Source organism: Lagenorhynchus albirostris, chromosome 17 (assembly GCF_949774975.1).
Source record: "Lagenorhynchus albirostris chromosome 17, mLagAlb1.1, whole genome shotgun sequence".
Lineage (NCBI taxonomy): Eukaryota > Metazoa > Chordata > Mammalia > Artiodactyla > Delphinidae > Lagenorhynchus > Lagenorhynchus albirostris.
In genome coordinates this window covers 37,054,459-37,076,343 of record NC_083111.1, presented here as the reverse complement: position 1 = coordinate 37,076,343, position 21,885 = coordinate 37,054,459, and the positions used below count along the sequence as shown (strand labels likewise).

General features: G+C 36.0%; 1 protein-coding gene across 1 annotated transcript; it reads right to left on the bottom strand.

Moving 5' to 3' along the window:
- Nucleotides 1-4,385: 4,385 nt before the first annotated feature.
- On the bottom strand, nt 4,386-20,759 carry OTUD6B (OTU deubiquitinase 6B). The gene is made up of 7 exons (XM_060127416.1): nt 20,602-20,759; nt 19,784-19,935; nt 17,439-17,519; nt 12,113-12,425; nt 10,435-10,496; nt 7,515-7,621; nt 4,386-6,729 (listed from the first exon to the last, which is right to left on the bottom strand). Exons 1-7 carry the CDS (start codon nt 20,681-20,683, stop codon nt 6,645-6,647), a joined length of 882 nt encoding a protein of 293 aa, XP_059983399.1. The 5' UTR covers nt 20,684-20,759; the 3' UTR covers nt 4,386-6,644.
- Between the last annotated feature and the right edge of the window lie 1,126 nt (nt 20,760-21,885).

Below are 21,885 nucleotides of genomic sequence, written 5' to 3'. Positions count from 1 at the left end.
GGAGTTCATTTTCGTGACAGTTCCCCATCTGGAATTCATTCCTTAATTTTAGCATCATTTACTGTCTGGAGAGGCTAGGAATGAGAAAGTTTTGTTTTGTTTTTCAAACCCCAAAATTCGTGGCTCATTTATATTTAATAATTTGTCATCTTGCTTGTCTTTTCCGTCATTTACTATAGGCAGCTAGATAGTTCCTTAGGTAGATCATCCAGTTGATGAGATATACTTCTTATTTTCCATGTTAATGCTGCTGGCATCACTGCTAAACTTTCTTCTACTATGTAAGAGAAGTCACCTTTCTTCCAGGTTCCAGTAACATTTTCCTCATATTCCTTTAAACCCTCACCAACAGCCTCCTGGACTGACAACAGGCCCCTGCTAACAATCTCTTCAAGGCCTTTCTTACTTACACCTGAGGCCCAGTCCCAAAGCCCATTACGTGGTTTAGATAATTTGTTATAGCAGCAAATTCTGTATCAGGGTTCAATCAGAGAAAAAGACCAACTAGGAATCATATAGACTTTGACCTTAGGTAATTATAGAAGCTGGTTAAACCATCTGTGTAGGTCTGTTGCTTTTGTGTCTGGTGCTGTGCCTGCCCCAGAACTGAGATGCTTAAGGAAATATCCAACAGAAGTGGGAGAAGCTACAGGCTCAACTGTTAGTTCACACTAGTGAAGTGAGCCAGTAGACTAGAAACAGGATGCGTGATATTAACACTAGATGCCTCCAGTTTTTCCAGTTAACATTGTAAGCTTTCCAGTTAACATTGTAAGTTTTCCAGTTAACATTGTAAGTACATAAGTTTAAGGTGTACAACATAATGCTTTGGTATATGTATATGTTGCAAATATTACAATAATCACATATTTATCAAGTGCCCATTACATGCCTAGGCAGCATTACAGCACTGCGGCATGGGGGACATAGTAAGGAACAAGATAGGTCATTTCTTTCATGAAGCCAACATTTCAATATAATAAATGCTAATTTAAATAAATACACAAAGTGGCAAAGAATCTGATTTGTTGGTTCAAGGAAGATTTCCTGCTGTTGACTGCTGAGTCCAGTCATAATGTGTTTAAAAGGACTAACTAGTTGATGAAATAAATGTGAGGGGAGAAAGAATTTAAACAAAAGGAGCATGAAAAAATGTTCATGGCATGAAATACACAGGGTCATGGGGAATATAAATAATTCTAGTGCGTAAGTCTAAAGAAAGGAGTGATGGAAGTTGATGCTAGAGAGGTATGTAGGACCAGTCGTGAAGGACCTCCTTTAAATGCCACAATAAGGAATGTGGACTTCATCCCATAGGAATGGGGAGCCACTGGAAAGTTTAGGTAGGGAAAACAGTAGCCAGATTTGCATTTCTGGCAGTTCACAGCAGCATGAAGGGAGAGTTTATGAGAGTTAAGACTGGAGGAGGGACAGCAATTATGAGGCTTCTGTACTATTCTAGGTGAAAGAGAAAAAGGGATAGAGAGGAAATGATAAAGCATAATGTGGGTAAGATTGTGACTAGAACCTGATCTCATAGGTACATTAGATGGGGTGAACCATAATTTAGGATGTGAGTGGGGAAATAAGAGTTGGGCAGGGTCAGGCTGTGGCACAGGTCCAGCTTTATGAAGACATAGGAAAAGTAAAAAAGATGGGGTTTACCATTTCAACGTTTTGAGTTTTGACCTGCATCTTAAACGCATTCCCTATGGAAGCCCAGCTGAAAGGGTTGCTAATTTCTTTGCTGTATGTGTTAGCTTTGTGGAACGTCAGCATCCAGAGCTTTCCTAGCAACCAGAAATCAATCTATTTGGCAGGATAATCTGATGAAAAATCACCAGATTTTGAGACAGCATCATCCTGTGAATTCAGCACAGGACAAGGAACCTTAAATTGAATGTTAATCTAAACGGCACAATTGACTTATTATGGAAACTTAAATAAGTCAGTCAAACTAAGCTATATCTGTCTTTTCATCAGTAAAACAACAAGAAAGAATACCAAACTATTCCACCGAGATGTGTGAGAAATATCTAACTAATGACTGTAAACTACTGTGGAAGGATAAAGTGCTATAAGAATGCTAAACTATACAGCATTCTAGAATCTCAAGGACCTTAAAGTTAAAAAATTCACTAATTTTATTAACACAGAGAGGGCTTGTTCCATTTATTTATACTCTATAATACAGAGAACCTGGGTAATTCCTACTTTTATAGGGGTCCCTATGACAAATTAAAAAGGCTTTGAATGCTACAAAAATGCATGGAAAACTGGAGTTCATAAATACAGGTTATGGCAGAAACCAATACACTTATTTGATTTGTTTTGGCAAGCTTATTTTGTGATGAAAATGTGGTCTGAGACTTGGGGCACAGGTAGAAGTTTCCAAACATAAGCAGATGCTTCATGCACTAGAAATCTACTGTAGAAATTCTCTCTTCTGTAATAAACAAGGGTATTGTATTTCTCTTGGTTTTCTGTTTAAATATGGAAATGGAAGTTTTGATTTAAAGGGTTTTGGATTCTCAAAGGCCTGCCTTCTATGGTCAGCCTTGCCATTTACTAGCAGTATGGTTTAGCAAGTTATCCATTCTTAACCTCTTCAAGTCTCATCCCCATTATCTATGAAAACAGGGTATTGGGCAAACCAACCCCTGCTGGACCTTAGCTCCACTATCCTCTTCCTTATCCACCACTACTTCAACCTAACACACAGCAGGGAGACAAGTCCTTGGTGCAAGAGGCATATATTAGCACCTTCTATCAGTCCCAAGAGTAGTACTTGCACACTTTAGATTTAACAAAAGGTGAAGATCTTGATTTAAATGTCTATGTGAAGCTGTACAAAAGAAAACATAACTACCTTTACTGAGAATTTACTGTGTCAGGCAGTGTACTAAGTTCTTTATATAAGTGGACTTATTTAATCCTTACAGAAGGCAGGGGTTGGTATTTTAAGCAAAATCAGGAGAAAGATTATAAGTCATTCCTGTTCAGAAAAATAATAAATTCAGCAGGCTTGTACAAAGGCAGTAATTTGTTTCAGTAAGGTATACTAGTCATCCTGATTACAATGAAATAAGACAACTGTAATCTCCTTCCTGGTCAGTATATTAACCAAGGTTTTCTTTTTGGTCTGTATACTTATTTTAGAGGACCATTATATTTTTTAGATTCGTTAAAATCAAATTGTCATAATTGACACATGAAGGTAAATTAACTGTAACACACTATCAGAAGTTAAGAAAAAAGAAAGCTCTCTTGGGTTCCATTCTTCCTTTCTTGGGTTCCATTCTTCCTTTCAACTAACTAGAAGACTTAAGAATTCATCCAAGGGTAATATAAATTAGAAAGCAGCCCTTCTGTGAGCAAGCAGAATTCTAAGTCACTATCTTGTCCTATTCCTAACAGCCCATTAGCCTAATGAAACTCCTCAGAGTCATATCCTATCCTCTCAGCTGATCTTACAACAATCAACAAACATTAAGCACTTAATATATAGGCCAAGCAATGTGCTACATATTTTAATAGTAATCAGCAAGTCCTTGTTTCTAAGCACTTAAAGACTAAGGGGAAATAATAACAACAATAATAATAATAAACAACTAAATGTAAATAACTAATTATAAGTGTATAGTTACTAGAAAGCAACATGCATCAAGTGGGGTACCTAACCTAGCCCAAGTAGGAGAACTCTGGGGAGCTTACCTAGGTCGGTGCTATTTAAGCTGAGACCGGGACAGTAAGCTAGGTGAAGCAGGTTGCACCCAACTCCGAATGTCAGTTCAAAGGTCTTACAGGAGGGAACAAGATGGGGTAAAGAACAAGAACTGATGTTTCTAAAACTTACTTTAAGAAATGAATTAGAAACCCTGTGAGTTCTACTTTTTCCATAAGATAAAGATATATTTCAAACAAGACTTAGAAGAATCAACGTATGTAAAAACACACGGACATGAAGAAACATCCCTCTCTCATTTGTTCAGTAAAAGTAAAAACAGTATGAAATTACAAACTAAATTTTCAGAAAAAAACTGTCCTTCAGCTAGTTCATGACCATCTATACCAAGACAATGTATTAACAAATATGTGGCAGCACTAATTTGCACAGATTTCCTTCTTACTGCTTCATATTCTTACACACAGATGTTTATTCATTTTTCTTTTCTTCTTTAACACCCAATAGTTTTAGATATTTTTCTAATTAATTTGCCTTTCATAATTTTAAAATCATAAAATAATATAAATGTTATAAATATTAGAATCTGTGACTATTATTTTCAATTATATATGAGGACAAAATAAAAGCTGAATAAAATTCTAAAACCAAAGTTTTCTCTACTTCTAAAATTATTAAAGAATAACAATTTGAACAAATGTTGATTTAATTCACTCATCTTTTATTTTAGCAAACATCAGATAATATGAACAAAATTTTATTGCTCACTATAGTTACACACATTCTCTTTTGCTTTATATAAGTTAAAAAACATATTTAAGTGGATTAAATTCTTGGCTAAAGACATATTCCAGAACGCTAACATATACTTTTCTGAGTTAGGACAAAAGAAAGCTTATCAAACTTCCCTAAGAGACCAGCATCATACAGCAAATTAAATTAGTATATGCTGCTATTAAGTTAACATCTGCCATTTTTTAAAGACTTTAATTTTAGTGTTTAGGTTACAGCTAAAATAATTTTTATCTCAAGTTTTAAGAAAGAAGAGAAGCTGACCATACAAACCCTGTTCATTACCATATTGGCCATTTAAAAAATAATAAAAATTAAAAAATATATCTACAATCAAGAAAATTCTACTCATCCTGCTAGAAAAAAAATAGCTACCAATAAGTTATGTTAGAATACTTTAAATATAGATGGAATTTATAATAACTAGATATCTTTGTATCTTGTTTTATTACTTCTTAATGCTTCTCTTTTAAAGTAACAGATTACTTCAAAATAAAGCCAAGCTGCTTAGTATTTTACAATATCATTATTTTATAAATTTCAGACCCCCCAAAAAATTCAGATCAAGGATTACAAAGCAAGCAGCCTTCAGAATATATTTTGTTTGGCAAGCAGAATGGTTTTAATCTTTGGCAGTTGAATACCTTCATGTAGTATTTATTTGCTCTAGATGACCAGAACAGCTCCTGCCAGGTTCCCACACAGTCACCTGCTGGGCATGTGATACTGATACCCTGTTTTTAATATTATAAAACCCAATATTTACTTATAAAAATTAGTCGCATTCATGGAGAAAAAATTCAAATTTTATAAACTTGATGCAAAATCTTACTAGTTATTTTCTTATTTGAGAAAAACAGATCAAACCAGAAAGGTTTCATTTTTATAATACCCCCTTACATAACAAATTATCAGACACATTTATACATATGGGTACTATCTTCTTAGAATACTGTTACAAGTAACCTAAAATCTGAGCTAGACAAATCATTCAACTGAAAAGTATTGTACTGATTTTATTATACAGTCTTGGCTCAACAGTGGCTTTCAGCCACATAAAAAATGCCCAAATACTTGAGACAAATATTCTCAAATATTTGAGGAAAGGTGACATTAATAAGGCTAACAAAATAAGTTAACGAAGGCATTCTGTAATCCTAGAGAATGAAGCAAAGGGAGAGATCTTGTAAGACAAATTGTAAAGAGGAAGAATTTGAAGTAAATTTGGCCTTGGACCCTTTTATATTGCTACTCCTTCAATTTTCACAAGTTAAAGAATAAGGGAAACTAAAAACTATTTCTTAGTGTAAAAGACTGCAAGGCAAGCAAAGTAGCTGAGTAGTGATGGAGAAAATACAACAAAGATATAAAAGTTTATAGTTAAGAAGATAATCAAGAAATGATGGTACAACCATTCTGAAGTTAAGAAACAGAAAGGAATAACAAATGAGTTAGAAAAGCAATAATCTGCTGAGTCTTTTTAAGTTATATACAAATAAAAGGCATCTGTACTTCTTTAGAGGTTTAAATCTGATTGGAAACATATTTACCTATGAATTTGTCTCATTTCTTAAAATATAACAACTGATTCCCATCTGAATAAATATTTTTTAATTCTTTATTAAAGCAAGCTTCTTAGCTGCACTTTGATGGGGCTATATAAAAAGCGTCAGAGCATTAATCCCATCAACACCAAAGTTACTGCAATCACGTTCATTTATAAGCACTCATTAAATTTGCTATCACCATCACCACATTATTGCAATGTCAAAGAGACTGAGTCATTTCACTTCTTCAAGAAAAATTACACTGACACGGTTACTGAAAGCTTTCAGTAATAGGAGAAAAAATTTTTTTAACTATTTCAACACAGAACAGAATGTTCAGGATCCTATATTTAATAAAAATATCAGCAAACAGGGTACCATCTTGGTCTATAAATTATGTTCTCCACAAGGGACTTACAACTGTTTTTTAAAACACCACTAAGGGGACATTGGTGAAAGTTTATCTTTGACACATTTTTAAAAAACCTGTTAGTAGCTTTGCCATAAAACTGGTTTAAGGTAGTTGTTTTTTTTCCAGAAACATTTAGAACAATCCAACACTTGGTATTAATACTCAGATCAGCACGCTGTACTAAAACATAACAGCAACATTTTATAGACTAGCTGCAATTTTCACTAGCTGTGTTCACCAACCGTTTAACAGAATTGTAGTGTTCTCCTAAGCCATATGCATGTCTCATATAACTGAAATAAAAAAAGGAGAAATAAGTAATTTAGATAAAAGTAATTCAATTCACTGTATATAAATGTTTATTATGTATATAAAACCAAGTAATTTGAATTAATCACTTCACAGGGTATCATTCAATAGACTTCATTACTTAAAAGTTCAACACTATTTGAAAAGCATCAGCAGTCAGTAAGATCTGGTTCAATAACTCTGTCTGCTGAGTTTGTCAGGTAAAACACAATCATTGGAGTGAAAAAGGAAAAACTGAGATGCTGAGTGCTCAACAAGCTTAAATTATTACCTAAACCCAAGCCATTAATGACTACCTTAGTAGGCTTAGCTAATGAACACTAAAGCCAATGGCAAACTCTCCATGCTGTTTCAGAGAACTCTCAATTATGTAACATGTTTTTACAATATGAAGAAAAAAATCTCTAAGGAATAAACCATCAGGCAACATGAATGTATTTCAGCTTTTACACCTGTTGAAACTTTTAGCATTACTGTCAAACCAGAACAACATGAGAGCTAATCCTAAAATTTTGTAACCTTTAGAAATGACTTTATTCTTAACTCATATACAAGATTAAATCATTAGAGGTTTAAACAATTATCTAAATCACATGTTTTGACAATGCTTTCTAATTCTGTAATTGCCTTTTACATAAAATAAGCATAATTAATGCTGCTGAAGATGGACTTGTTTCGATTAATCAACATATATAACCTAAAATTTTTTCATAATCCTTTTTGTCTTAATCATGAAAAATATTAATAGTAGGAATTTCTAGGTACTTACACAAGTATTAATGGGTTTTTTGGATATTCTTCACCAACTACAAGAGGAGGAGAATCTGCCTGTATTATCTCTATTGGTGTTCGTAAAATGTGAGACAGGGCTCTTAGCTATAAAAGAGAAAATGTAAAACCAAAAAACAAACAAACAATATATATATTAGTAAGGGAAATAAAGAGGTAAATCTTATTCAAATCATAAACTACTGAATTTATGCATGAATAGGGCAACCAGTCAGAGCAGGGATCTACTCTTTTTCCTTAATGTACACCAAGAGCCCAGCACATAGTGGGCACTTAACACGTATTTGTTAAAAATCAAATAAATATAATGTTTACTAAATCAAATGCATAAGTTTCAAGCCCTGGATGTACAACAGCTTTTTGGAAATATCTATACCATAGTTAATGAAGCATGGGGATGAGTAAATTGAATTCATTATACTAGTCTCTCTACTTTTGAATATGCCTTGAAAATTTCCATAATAAAGGATTTTTAAAAATACTGTTACTCAGGCACCAGATCAAATCAATTACAATTGAGAGCGGGTAGGGGAAGGACAGAGGAAGCAGGAAAGAATAGGAGGTTTATTTTTTTAAAAGCTTTTCAGATGACTCTATTGTACTAATGCTGAGAACAACTGCTCTATGATTTTCAAGGCATGAGTCGAATGAGCTTAGGAACTGCACTATCCTTTCATGGAATTTCCAACTGATTAACATATAATTTTAAGTTCATGACACATGATATAAAATTAGAGCTTAAAGTTGGATGAATAATAGTTAATAATGAATATTGGTAGTAACATTTTTTTAGACTTACTTTGACCAAGCATTCTAAGTGCTTTATGTGTATTAATTCATTCAGTCTTCACAATAACCTTATGGGATAGGTACTACTGTTATACATTTTAAAGACTATAATTACAGGTAGAGAAAGGTTAAGAGAAGTCAAGCACAAGGAAACAAAATGACTTGCAACTGAACTGAGAAGTCTGACTCTAGAGCTCAAGTTCATAAACAAATTAATCATTTAACAGTTTTCAGTCATAATGCACTGATCTGTTTATCTGCCCCATTATAACAGAACATGGACCTTTTAGGAAATTTTAAACGAAGGTAAGAAATTAATTCAAGAATATGGAAAAGGTTCTGTGCTACACAGTAGCAAATTTAATCCCATGTTCTATCTCGTAAAATATTCCTTTGAGGTACTTTTTTCTTATACCTCAAATAACATTTTTTAAAAGGCAGCATGGAATGGAGGGTGCAAAACAAGCTCTGGAAATCTTAATATCCCATCTAAGTCTTCAGAAATCATACAAAGAATTTCTCTTTAATAATTTAAATTTACCCCATTGTGAAAACAGAAACTCATTTCAAATGAATTCACAAACAATTTATGAGAAAATGTCCTTCAAAAGATGTTTTAAAAGGTTTTTCTCAATTTAAAAAGAGTCACTTAGGTCTCTAGAACTCAAATTAATTTGAGATTCTTATTAAAAAGTTCAAGCATCTTTAATTACTCCTAATGTAGTCACAAAGCTAACCTTCCCGAGTTTCAGAGACCCAGCAGAGGCATACAAAACAAGTGGACACAGTTCCCTCTGGTGGCTCAGAAGAGGTACAAATATAGCACTGCTAAGAAAAAGACTTTGAAGAAGCAATTATGTCATATCTCCAAACAACATAGTTCTTGAAGTGAAATAGAGCCACAAACTATTTAAGATGACTAATCATAATTACACAATAATATTAATTATACTGCTAGATTCATCTATCTGGCACTTTAGCTTACAAACTTCTATGCATATACTCTTTGCCTTATTTAATATCCACAAATGGCCTACCATATACACATAGGGGTTTTATTATCCCCATTCAATAAGGAAAATGGAGCTCAGGAGGTTGGCTGACTCCCCCAAAGTCACAAAACTGAGAAGCACAAGGAAAAACCATGACCTAGGGCTTCGCTGGTGGCGCAGTGGTTAAGAGTCTGCCTGCCGATGCAGGGGACACGGGTTCGTGCCCCGGTCCGGGAAGATCCCACATGCCGTGGAGCGGATAGGCCCGTGAGCCATGGCCGCTGAGCCTGCGCGTCCGGAGCCTGTGCTCCGCAACGGGAGAGGCCACAACAGTGAGAGGCCCGCGTACCACAGAAAAAAAAAAAAAAAAAAAACCCACAACCTAGCCCCAAGTCTTTCCCCCTTACTCCCTGACTTCTAATACCCCAGGCTATCTCATCACCACTTGGACCACTTAGGTGTTTTATTTTGCTTTAATGAAACAAAGTTAACAGTAAGATAAATAATTAGAGCTTAAAAAAAATCGTGATTAACTCCCTACAAGTGACTAAATATATTGTTTTCTTACAAGTAAATTTTAATGCATCAAATACTGCTTTCAAGTCAGTCAGTATCGACTAGGAACTCAAGACACAATTGTAATTGATGTATTGTGGGAGGATTTGACGTGTATTCTCACATTAAAATATTGTTTTCTATTTCTGATGTAAGAGATGTTACTTTTCCAATAGTGATTTTCATCAGTTGAGCCACTTGGGTAAATTCTACTGTACTTGAGTAAAATCTTCACTTTCATATGTCCATAAATTCAAATATATGGCCAGTAGCAATATCACAAATGGAAATAGGCAGATGCAACACTAGCCTCACCAACACAATGATCAAACACTGGGCTATTTAAAATGAAATAGTGCTTCAGTTCCCAAAGGTACATACTTAAATTAAAGGCCTAAGAATATTAACTCCCTTTTTCAATGCTTCAGTAGAGAAACAGCAAATATATAAAGAAAAGGAACCTTGAAAGGGAAATTTGGGTCATCTGAGAAATACGTCTGAAAACTACAGAAGGGATTTTTTAAAATAATTTAACAATGCCACTATGAATAATAACAAACTTACCTCAAGCTGACCTCCCCATGAAGCGGTGTTTATGATATCATCACAGTATTTTCCAAACTCTTCTGTAGAAAACAGATCAGAATATAGCACTTAATAATTTTTAGAACTCATGTTAGTCCCTTTTATACCTCCCACAATTTCTGATGAAACTGCCCAAGTTATGAACTTCCTCCTTCTCTACCTATATTCTCCAGAATTTAATCCATTTCCCAATCCAAATTTAATTCACTCAAACTTTCCATCAAAGAGCAAAGCAATTCATCTCTGCTTCTCTCCCTCAGCCTAAGGCCCAGCGACCTCAACTACATTATAAGCCTGCCTCTCTCTTGACCGAAGCAATGACCCCAAGATTGCCACCATATTCACATTTTAAAGTCCAAATCTGCATCTGAAGGAATATGTTGAAAGACTAAAAAATGCATCCTTTATAATATCAGGTTCACTATAAGACACTGTAAGAAATGTGAGAAGAGAATCAGAGTAAAAGTAAAATGAGTTGAAACTCCTTTCCTAGTGATAGCATCAAATAGTGCCTTCACATATTTTGGAAACGTCTACTTTATTTGTTATCAGTATCAGTTCTAGCCAAAGAAGGGTCTTCCTAGATCAGTCCTGAGAGGACATAAAAGACCTAACTGCAGAGTTTAATGGCATATCTTGAGCATACACACTTTTATACAGTAAGTTAACATGGGAAACTAACACCTCTAACTTCCTGTTTAGAGAAAGGGGAAAGAATTATGGGCATCTAGGAGAAAATATGTCCCGTGTATCTGTCTCATTCACTGTCTCATATCCAGTGCTCAGAACAGTGCCTAGAGTAGTTCTTGCCACACTGTGGCCTTCAATAAATATTGTCTAAAGTCTAAAGGAATGAAGGTAATTAAGTCTTTTGTCTTTTTCTCTGATTCACCATGCTGAGTTGCCACCTCCTCTCCACTGCCCTACAACTAGCAGTTGGGGACCCCATTAAACAAGTCACCCTTAACCATCCCCTCCCTCTTCAATACATCCTGGCCATATGACTTGCTCCCAGTAGATACTGACACACCTGCTGTCTTATCTCAAGGACTAACTTTCTCCCTTACTCCCCTTTCTCTTTAAGAAACTTTTTCAGATTTTCACTTGCTCTCTCCTTTATTTGCTCGTTGTACATTTTTTTACCTTCCCAACTATCAAAGGTATTATAGAGAATAATAAGGCAGGTTATTAACTCATCTGTTTTTGGTTTTGCAAAGTCAAATTTTGCCTGAATATTATAGCTTATTGAGAATAAAATTAAATCTCCCAAACTACAGGATAAAAGGAGGAATTAGTTTTCCTAATCATTCTATACTGGTGGTCTTCAGGCCCTATACTTCCAGAGACTAGTCAAAGCTTAACTTTGTGAAATAGAACTTATTAACACACTTTTAAAAATAGTAATAATGAATCCTATTCCTATCTTAGATAAAAGATTAATATATTTTAACTACAAAATAGTTAAGTACTTAAAAGATCTTAATAAACCAAAATGTGCTAGTATCTATTAAAGTTATAGAAAATAATTTTGCCTAAATGTTGAGATTTTTTTCCCCCATAAGGACCATTGAGGTTATTTTTATTATCAGTTCCAGGAAGCACTTTATTTAACAACCACCACAACCACAACAAGACATAGTAAAGAAAAATAAATTACCTGAAGTATACATATCTCCTGTATTAGGATTTGTTAAAAATGGCAGAAAGTCTTCCACGTGGCTTTGCATATAGTCAGCAGTCTGACATCTTAAGGCAGCCACAGTCAGACTGCAGTCCTGTTCTTTCAGTTGATCTTCAATGGCTCTATACATACAGTGGCCATCAGATGGAATCTGTTTAATTTCCAACTGTCTAGCTGACAATATTTGAGCAAGTTTTTCACTTTCTACATGTCTAGCTCCAGTTAAGTTTTCAATTTCAGCTTCAGCTATCCTTTCTTCCCGCTCCTTTTCCAGTGCAGCTTTTTTGTCCTATGAAGAGGACAGTGTAGGAAAGTTAATTCCTAATAATTAGGACTAATTTACATTTATTATGGGGATGAAATATAAAATTCTCAGAAACATTTTTCTCCCATCTCCCACAAGCATTATCATATTGATGATCTCATCACTTGTAGAATTTTCTATATTGTGAACTCCTTTAAAGGCAAATGTTATTTCTCATCTGTGTGTACAGCACCTAGCTCTGTACTAGGACAAAAGAAAGCCCTCAAATTTTTCTTTGAAGTCTATTTAAAAACTACATGCCGGACTTCCCTGGTGGCGCAGTGGTTGAGAATCTGCCTGCTAATGCAGGGGACACGGGTTCGAGCCCTGGTCTGGGAGGATCCCACATGCCGCAGAGCAACTAGGCCCGTGAGCCACAACTACTGAGCCTGTGCTACGCAACAAGAGAGGCCGCAATAGTGAGAGGCCCGCGCACCGCGATGAAGAGCGGCCCCCGCTTGCCACAACTAGAGATAGCCCTCGCACAGAAACGAAGACCCAACACAGCAAAAATAAATTAATTAATTAATAAACTCCTACCCCCAACATCTTCTTTAAAAAAAAAAACTACATGCCAAGTATCTAAAAACTTTACTTACCGATTTCAAAGTACTATCTTAGGACTGAGTTGTCCTAGGCCTTAAAGCAACATCATTGTCATACTTAAGTCCAAGCTAATCCAAACTTTTTAACTTATCACTCCACCAGTGAGGTCTTAATGTGCTAAATCACCAGCTCACCAGCGAGGCATTAAATGGCTAAGGTCTTTAGAAGGGTATAGGAGCTCTATATATCCAGCTTTAAAAAAAAAAAAAATGTGTACATACAAACACACACACATTTAACTAAAGTAACAGATAAAAATATTCTTCTCTATAAAAAAGTTAGAATATTATAGATAATCTAAAGTTCCCCTGACAATCCCAGTGCCTGCTCTAGAGGTCTGATGTGTATCCTTCTAGATTTTTTTTTCTATGTATTTTAATAAATACAGATGTACTCATAGAAAATGTACAGAAAACAGTATTTTAACAAAAGTCCTATCATACATTACACTCTGCAGCTTGCTTTCCTTATTCAAATGTTATAATGGGATGGGGAGAGGGTAATGAGAGATTTGTGACATGAAGGGTGGATAAGAAGTAGAGTGGGAAGGTTGGGAAAAAAGAGAAAAAACTCCTGACACTTGGAATAGCAAGGATCAAAAGACAGAAAGCACTATATGTTTCATAGCTGAACACGGTTCATATAGCTAGAGTACCAGATAAAAGTGTCAAAAGATGAGGTTGGGGGGCCAAAACGATGGTATACAGTTAATATATATTAAGTCTATGCATACATAGTTTAAAAAACAACACTAGAAGGAGATACACAAAATATTTACAGTGCTTTTCTCTGGATGGCAGGATTACAAAATAAGTTTATTTTGCTTTGTGTGTGTGCCTGCATGTGTGTGTGTGTGAACATCTTTCTAACTCTCTATGGTATGTTTTACTTGTATACTGGGAGCAAGTGCTTTTCAATTTAAGAGAATAAAAATTGTTAAACTACATTCTATCAATATAAATCTTGATATTGGTAGCAAACTACAGTGAAGCATTTAGATAAGCCAAGAAAAAGAAGGAAAAGGTAAAGATTTTTATTTCCCCAATCTAACCTTTCCTTACGACAGAAGATGTGAATGGAAAGGCAAATTTCAATTTCACTTAATGCCACCTGCTTCTACTACATGCCTGTTATGTGCTGTGCCAGATAAACCTAAAGTGATTTCTAAGTTACCTGAATCAAAAGCAGTATTATCTTCTTAATAAAACATAAACCTATTTGCTTTTTCTTCCCAACTCCAACCATGCCAGAAATACCATGAAACAATTTATTTCACTGCATACCTACAACTGTGGATCACAGTGGCATAAAATCTTAAAACACAAGATGGCACTATTACTTTTTAAAAGACTATAAAAAACATTTTCAGAGGGGAGAGGAAGGATAAGCACCTTGAATATCATCTAATCCAAAACCCCTCATTTTCCTCTTCTGAGGAAACAGCACGTAGAAAGATTTCCAAAGGCCATACAGCTGGTTAGAAGCAGAGCAGGGACCAAGGACAACACAGAGAGCTCCTTCTATCCAGGCACCTGAATCAGAATAAAAGTTGGAGTAGATGGGAGCTGGAGTTAATGACGTCAGGTACTAGTTCCTGGAAGAGTGGAACTTTATACTATCTGTAAAACTTTAATTTAAGCCTCTAAAATACTAATCCAATCATTTCATTTTTTCCCTCATGCTCTGCTTCAATATTACAAAGCAATTGTATTTCCTTTTCAGGGCACTAGGTGGGAAACACATTGCATTGTTTTCCCAACCATGCAGAGTTTTCCAGTGGCATGAGGCACTTTCCTTTCTACAACCCTAGTCCTGGAGGTAGAATGGCACCAATAAATTCTAGTGAAAATGTATGTATGATGAAAATAGCACATAAATCATAAATATATTGTCAGTAAAACTAGAGCCATGTGGTAATAGTATAGTAATACAGCAAAAACAACTCTGAAGAGAAATCTTAAGAGCTGGGTACTAGTGCAGGGGTTGTATTAAACTTTCAGCATGCCACTGAGACAACCTGGGCCTCAGCTTTCTCATTTATAAAATAAATTGAACTAGATCTCATTCCAGCTCTCAAATTTCTTATTTTTGGACCCCAGTTCTTCTAAGTTCTACTTTGGGCTCTTTCCACCATACCAATAAGTTTTCACTGAAGTTCTTGGAAGTAAATAAAATACTCCCTATGCTTTTCTAGATTGAAAATACGGGATTTGCTCTACAATATTCCAATAATAAACCTTCATAACATTTTGTCATGTTTTTCTACCAGAGAGTTGTATCTCTCCCATAGATGACATCATTAGTTAGCTGACTTTTCATTCCTTGGTGCCTCTGGGGGAAAATAAAAGTGGTTTGGCATAAGTCTAATACCCAATTATCTACCCTGTCTTCAGGTTCCATTTTCTTAAATACTATAAACTTTCAGTGTTTTCTGTCCCCAAATCCTATTAATATAACAAAGCAATAAGAAACTTTGGCCATTACTTATAGGGTGTTTTCTCTGCCAAGTGTTGACTCAGCAGAGAAGTGTTGCCAAGCAGCTGACTATAAAAGATACTACATTTTTTGAGAGTATAGCTGGAAAAGGTACGCATTTCAGCTATGCAATATTTTAGGAGAAAAGTAACAAAATGTTTGAGAAACGTTAAGGGAATTAGTTTGTTTTGTTGCCTAAGGGACCAGGTAGGGTGAACAAGTGTTGATAAAGACAGGAAAGAGTTGTGTCATGTTTGCCAGAATTAAATAGTTGCTACTCTAAGATATAGCAATTACTAGGTAGAGGCAACTCCAACAAATATTTTGTTATGTTTCTGCCAAGCAAAACTTCTGCCCTTCACTTTTGATCTATAGAAAATAGATGACAATAATAAGGCTATAACAGAATACATATCATAAGTATAGAGGTGGTGAACTAAATAACCTCCAAAATACCATGAAACCTAAATTTCATCAGTCTATGAAATTCACAGTTATAATAATTACTCAAGAACAAAATTTTACAATAGTATGAGAAATGTTTGACAATGTGCAACTTAAGCAACTTTCAAGCAAACAAACAAAAAAACTTGTCTTAGGTTGAATTTCTTAAGAGGTGTACTATGCAGTATTTAACAGTGAACAATACTATCACTTGTTGACCCAAATCATAGTAAAAATGTTGTTTTAGGGCTTTGGAAACAGTAAATTATTTAATATTCACAATAACTCTATGAAGTAGGTATTATTTTCCCCCATTCTATACATGTGAAACTGAAGCTTAAAAAGGTTAAGAATCTTACCCAAAGCCACCACAATGGGATTAAAACCTCCATCTGACTGACACCAAATTCCATGCTCTATTAAATTATGTACTAAATTATAAGACGCAAAGCTCGTTTAAACATTTAAATCCTAGAAAACATCAAGTGTTAATAAAACAATATTTGGGAAAGAAAGATTGGATTTAAACCCCTTGTTCTTTTTCAAAAGCCCTTACCTATCTAATCTCACGCCCATAATTTTGATATCATAAACTTATTACGTCCAATAAATCAGTTTCCTTACAGATCTTTGGTGAGGCAAAATTTCATTCCCATATTTGTTTTTGTGCATGCTGTTTCACTGACTTTAAATATTCTAACTAAATAACTATATTTCCTTAAATACCAACTATGTAACACTTAGCAATGAATTTTTCCTTCTCTGAATTTTCATCACAACTAACCAATACATATATAACTACATAATTCTGATATTTTTATATCTTGCTTAACTTCTAGATTCAAATTCTTATTTTACCACTTAATACCATAGTTTTTAACCAAAGCTATACATCAGTATCACCTGGGCTCACACTCTTCAAATTCTGAATTAAGTCTGGAATAACATATTTGTAAAAAATATCCTTTGTGGGCTTCCCTGGTGGCGCAGTGGTTGAGAGTCTGCCTGCTGATGCAGGGGACACGGGTTCGTGCCCCGGTCCGTGAAGACCCCACATGCCGCGGAGCGGCTGGGCCTGTGAGCCATGGCCGCTGAGCCTGCGCGTCCAGAGGCTGTGCTCCACAACGGGAGACGCCACAACAGTGAGAGGCCCGCGTACCGCAAAAAAAAAAAAAAAAATTTATCCTTTGCACATCCCCTTTCCTAGCCCCACTCTCCTATGAGAACTGCAAACTGGACATGTTATTTTATACTGCTTCAGGGCTACTTTCTTCTCTATAAAATGGGGATAAGAAATCCTACTTCACAGGATTACTGTCGGGACTAAATGAGATTTCATATAATCTAAAGCCTAATAAATATTAGTTCAGGTCCTCTGGCAAGGAACTCCATTTTTTTTCTATTCACTTCCAATACAACACCTAAGATAGTATTACACACACAGCACTAACAAATACTAGGTGACTTTCATACCCGTCTCTTTTGTGCTTTTGATATCCGAAACGGCTGATTCTCAAGAACCAAGTTTGAAATATTGACAGCAACAGAATCTATCTGAGGGAAACAAAAAACATTAACAAGTTAATGAAAAATACCTTTAAGTTATTATTCAAAGTATTAGATTATTAAATTATTATCAAAAGTCACAAATATGTGTCATCCCACAATTCAAATTTGAATAACAGCACTAGATACAGCACAATACTAAATGAGACATGGTTCTGTCTACTTTCTCTGTATTTAAGGGAGAACTGTCAGATTCCCAAGAACTTTCCTTATAGCTCTTCAGAGACAATGCTCATTCCTGCATGGTTTCCTTCCTTCTTAGAATGCCTACTCCATTCATCTAAATACTTCCTATAAGGGCCACAACTCATTCAGCACTCCACCCTTCCCTTCTCTAAATGTTATACTTATAGAATATGTAAGGTTCTGTCATTACTACTTTCATAACCTCAAATGTGGTGGCAAAGGCCTTTCTCTATCTTAATTAGCCAGAACCTGATGAGCACTGCTTCTTGACCCTGGTAGGAAGTTGAGATTTTTCTATCCTTTCCCATCTACAAACTGAAAAACTTTTAGGTAGAAAATTTAATCTATAATTATTGTTAGGATATTACAACTAATCTTAATCAACAAATGGCTGTTATGTGTTTGCTAAAGAATAAACTGCTAGACTTAAAACTATCAGGATTAGTAGCTAGTAGTTTATTACCACAAGTATAAGTTAAGCTAGTTTTTAGTATGACACATACATGAAACATATCAAGGCCTCTAATACCAGAGTCAGCAGTCCCTAAGGCTATGGACCAAATGATTAAAATATCAAAATCAGATTAAGACTTCAAAGAGCAGTTATCAACTTTAGTGAAATTAGGATTCTTATATTTTTCAGAGGAATGTGCTAATTTTACAAACTGCCATACTGACAACAGGCAAGATACAAAAAAGCATCTAGAAAAAAAAGGAGAAAGCAGTGACAAAAGAATTCAGGTGACATTCAGAAAGAAAACAGGCTTCAGTTTAAGAAAAAAAAGATAAAGTAAAATGAGAGTTTGTATTTTAACAGTTGGACAATATGTAGCTTAACAATTAAACATTTCTGTCCTTGGAAAACTAGGAAAGAAATCTCAAAATTGAAAGGCCTGAGAGAGCAAACAAATCTCACTAATAGAAAAGATAGGGAGACAATTAGGAATACCATGATTGTAACAACACAAACACCTAGAGCATCATGCCTTGTTACTTGGAAATAAAAGGCACGGAAAGCCAGGCTCTTGACAAAAAAGTTAAAGAAAATAAAACTATGTTTAATACAATAACTGTAAATCAGTACAGACAAGCTGTTTTCCCTGTCAACAGCAGACCAAAAATGAACCAAATAAAATAAAATTTATTTATGGTAGATAAAATTTTGCATAGACATAAGAACTTTCTATCAATAATGAGAATGAGGTTATGGAGTCTGTGATCTTTGGTATCTAAAACCCATGTAATAAGCTACCACTCTAGATAAAATTATAACAGAATTCAGTATTCACATTCTGGAGTAAGACAGCTCTCATTTTGAATTCAGGCTTTGGTACTCAATGGCTGTTATAAATTTAGAACAAAGTTTTAAATCTCTCTGAGTCTGTTTCCCATTTGAAAAATGGGATTATCTACACTTACTTCAGAGGTAATACTTTATAGTGTGTTATTATGAGAATTATGAGAAAATTAATGTAATATATTAAACAAAGTGTGTGGCATACAACACATTGTGTATGGCTACAATGATGAAATAAATATTAGCTAAAATGATGACAGTTAACATGCTACAATTTACCCAAGAAACATCAGTAAATTTCATCTTTTACAACTTGTTCATAAAGCACTTTTAACTTAAAAAATGATTTCACATTTGTTATCCCATTTCTTAAAAAAAATCTTGTGCTTAAACAGCAGTACTATTGGTATCATATGATATGTGAAGAACTTATGCTCAAGAAGATTAAGTAAATTTGCCCAGGTTACAATCCTATTTAATGGCAATTCTGAGACTAGGAGACTGGTCTTCCAACTTTCATTTGGTAAAGCTTCCTTTAGTCCATTTTATCAATCTGTTCGTCTTTGGGGCAATAGTTTTCTTTGCTGGCCTTCCTTAAAAAACACACTACCATGTAAACCTGGTTGGAAAAATATCAATGAAAGATGATGGCATGAGCGTGACTAAGTGACTTCTTTCCCTCCGATTTTATGATTTTATATAATAAACAGTGTAGTAGAAGTGGTAGTTGCTTTCAAAGGTAGACAAAGAGAAACATTACTTCACCTACTTTACTCTCCTTAGAAGTCTGCTTCAATTGCTCCAGCTCCTCTTTATGTTTCTGTTCCATTTCTGCTTCTAACTTAGCAACATCTTCAGTAAGTTGCTTCCTCCTCTTTTTGTCATTCTTGGGGACAGCATTCTTCATACCCTGAATTTTGGCTGAAAAGCCACCAAAACCATTAAGTCATAAACCCTGGGATTAAGAATAAATATGAAATAGTAACAATAAGGGGATGGTAAACGGTGAAGAGTTTAGAAAAAGTAATTATGAAAGCAAGAAGAGTAATTACACAACAGATAGTTACAGAGAAGGGTCCAGATGAAGCTAAGACACCCCCTCAAAAAAAAAAAAAGAAAAATTTTATTAACATAACCGTGAGTTTGTTTGGTGTGGGAGGTGGAAAAACTTAAAAAAAAAAAAGTAGATTTTTAAATCTTTCAAGTACCCCTTCCGAGTCCTCAAAATTTAGGTGAGATATTTCAAAACGCACCGAGTAGGGCAAGTGTCGGGAAGTAGGGTAGGAACAGGAAGGGGAGACAGGAAAGGGGGTCTGGGTCCAAGACGGTGGCTTCCCGGTGTTTTCAGAAACCCACACCCGGGCGGCGGCGCGGGGTAGGGGGAACGCGACGCACCGGAGAAGAGGAAGCTTCTGAAGGTCTGGGGGATTAAGGGACCTTGGAAAGGCGGGAAGGAAGAGACCACTGGCTACTTTGGAAAAGCGTTGGAGGATCCAGATCAGAAACCCCTCAAGATTTCCCAGAAGCGACCCGCCACGCACCCTTCCCTGGGTCCTGGCGACTTCTAGGTTCCCATTCCCCCGTCACCTTGCAAATCCTTCTTCTCTTTGCGATGCCTTCTCACCAGCTGCTCCTCCTCATCAAGCTCCTCAGTCAAGACTGCCTCCATGACGACCAGGTAACCCAGCACAGCTGCTGAAAGGAACCAGCACAACCGGCAAGGAGCACCTTCCACCCTTCAACCCTCACCCCGTGCGCCATTGGCCGCAGCTAGGATCCAGCCCCGCCTTCAAGGCGGTACCGGATCTAAGCTGAGTCATCGGAGAGAGGAGGAAGAAGAACCGGATGCTGCGCGTGCGCACTCCCATGACCCGCGCTGATGCGGCAGGGCCTGGCAGGTTGGGGCGGGGTGGGGCGGGGCAGGTTGGGGCGGGGCGGGGCAGGTTGGGGCGGGGCGGGGCGGGGCGGGGCGGGGCGGGGCGGGGCGGGGCGGGGGTGGAGCGCGATGGCGTGCTGGGGTTTGTCTTAGCAGGCTGAAGTTTGCAGCCTTGCAATTGATCCGCGCTACAGCCCCTTCAGCAATAAAGCTACACCAGTCTATTGGCCCTGACGTGAGGCGGGCAGAGATGACGTAGGAGCACTGTTTTGGACGTTTGTTTTGTTTTGTTCGGTACTTCGGAACATCTATTTTAATGGGACCACTTTTGGTCCCATTGCTAAGAAGTACTATTCAAAAGGTAAGAAGGAAAAATAAAACATTTCAATAAAACCGTGAATAATTATCGGTGAGAATCTTTGTGCTGATTCAAACAGTCGGGAATTAAGTTCTGTTTATTATTTTCAAGGTCGTAATACCGCATTTCGGAAGAAAGACAACTAAGTAATTGAGAAAATGCCGCCTCTTGAATATAGCGGTGGAAATAGATGAGGTAGTAAGGATTGAGTATCATATCACACAGGAGCCTAAAGACCTATGCTCAATGATAAAGAGGCTATTGCCAGAGAGATTGAAAAGTATCAGGAAGCTCATAGAGATAACAGAAATGTGCAAGCCTCATAGGGCACAAAATGGAATTACTGAAGTTAACGCAAAACAAGAGAAATTTTCATGCAGAAAAAAAGAGAAAAGAAATCAAGTAAAGAGAAGAAGAGAGACCTAGAGCACCTGCCCAGGAGATAAAATCTACGTCGAATAGGGATACCTGAAACAGAGGACAAAGCAAATGAAGCTGAAACTATAAGGAACTAACTGAAGAAAAATGTCCAGAGTTGAAGAAGGAGCTAGATCTGCAAATTGAAAAAGTTCACAGGGTACCATTAAAATTTAATGAAAAGAAAGCAACACCCAGACATATCCTGGTAATATTTTTT

Coding starts and splice junctions, on each gene's coding strand:
- OTUD6B (XM_060127416.1), bottom strand. CDS start 20,683: ATGGAGGCAGTCTTGACTGAGGAGCTTGATGAGGAGGAGCAGCTGGTG. Junction 17,520..19,783: donor AGACTTCTAAGGAGAGTAAA/GTAGGTGAAGTA, acceptor TGTTTCCCTCAG/ATAGATTCTGTTGCTGTCAA. Junction 10,497..12,112: donor AGGAGATATGTATACTTCAG/GTAATTTATTTT, acceptor TGTTTTCTACAG/AAGAGTTTGGAAAATACTGT.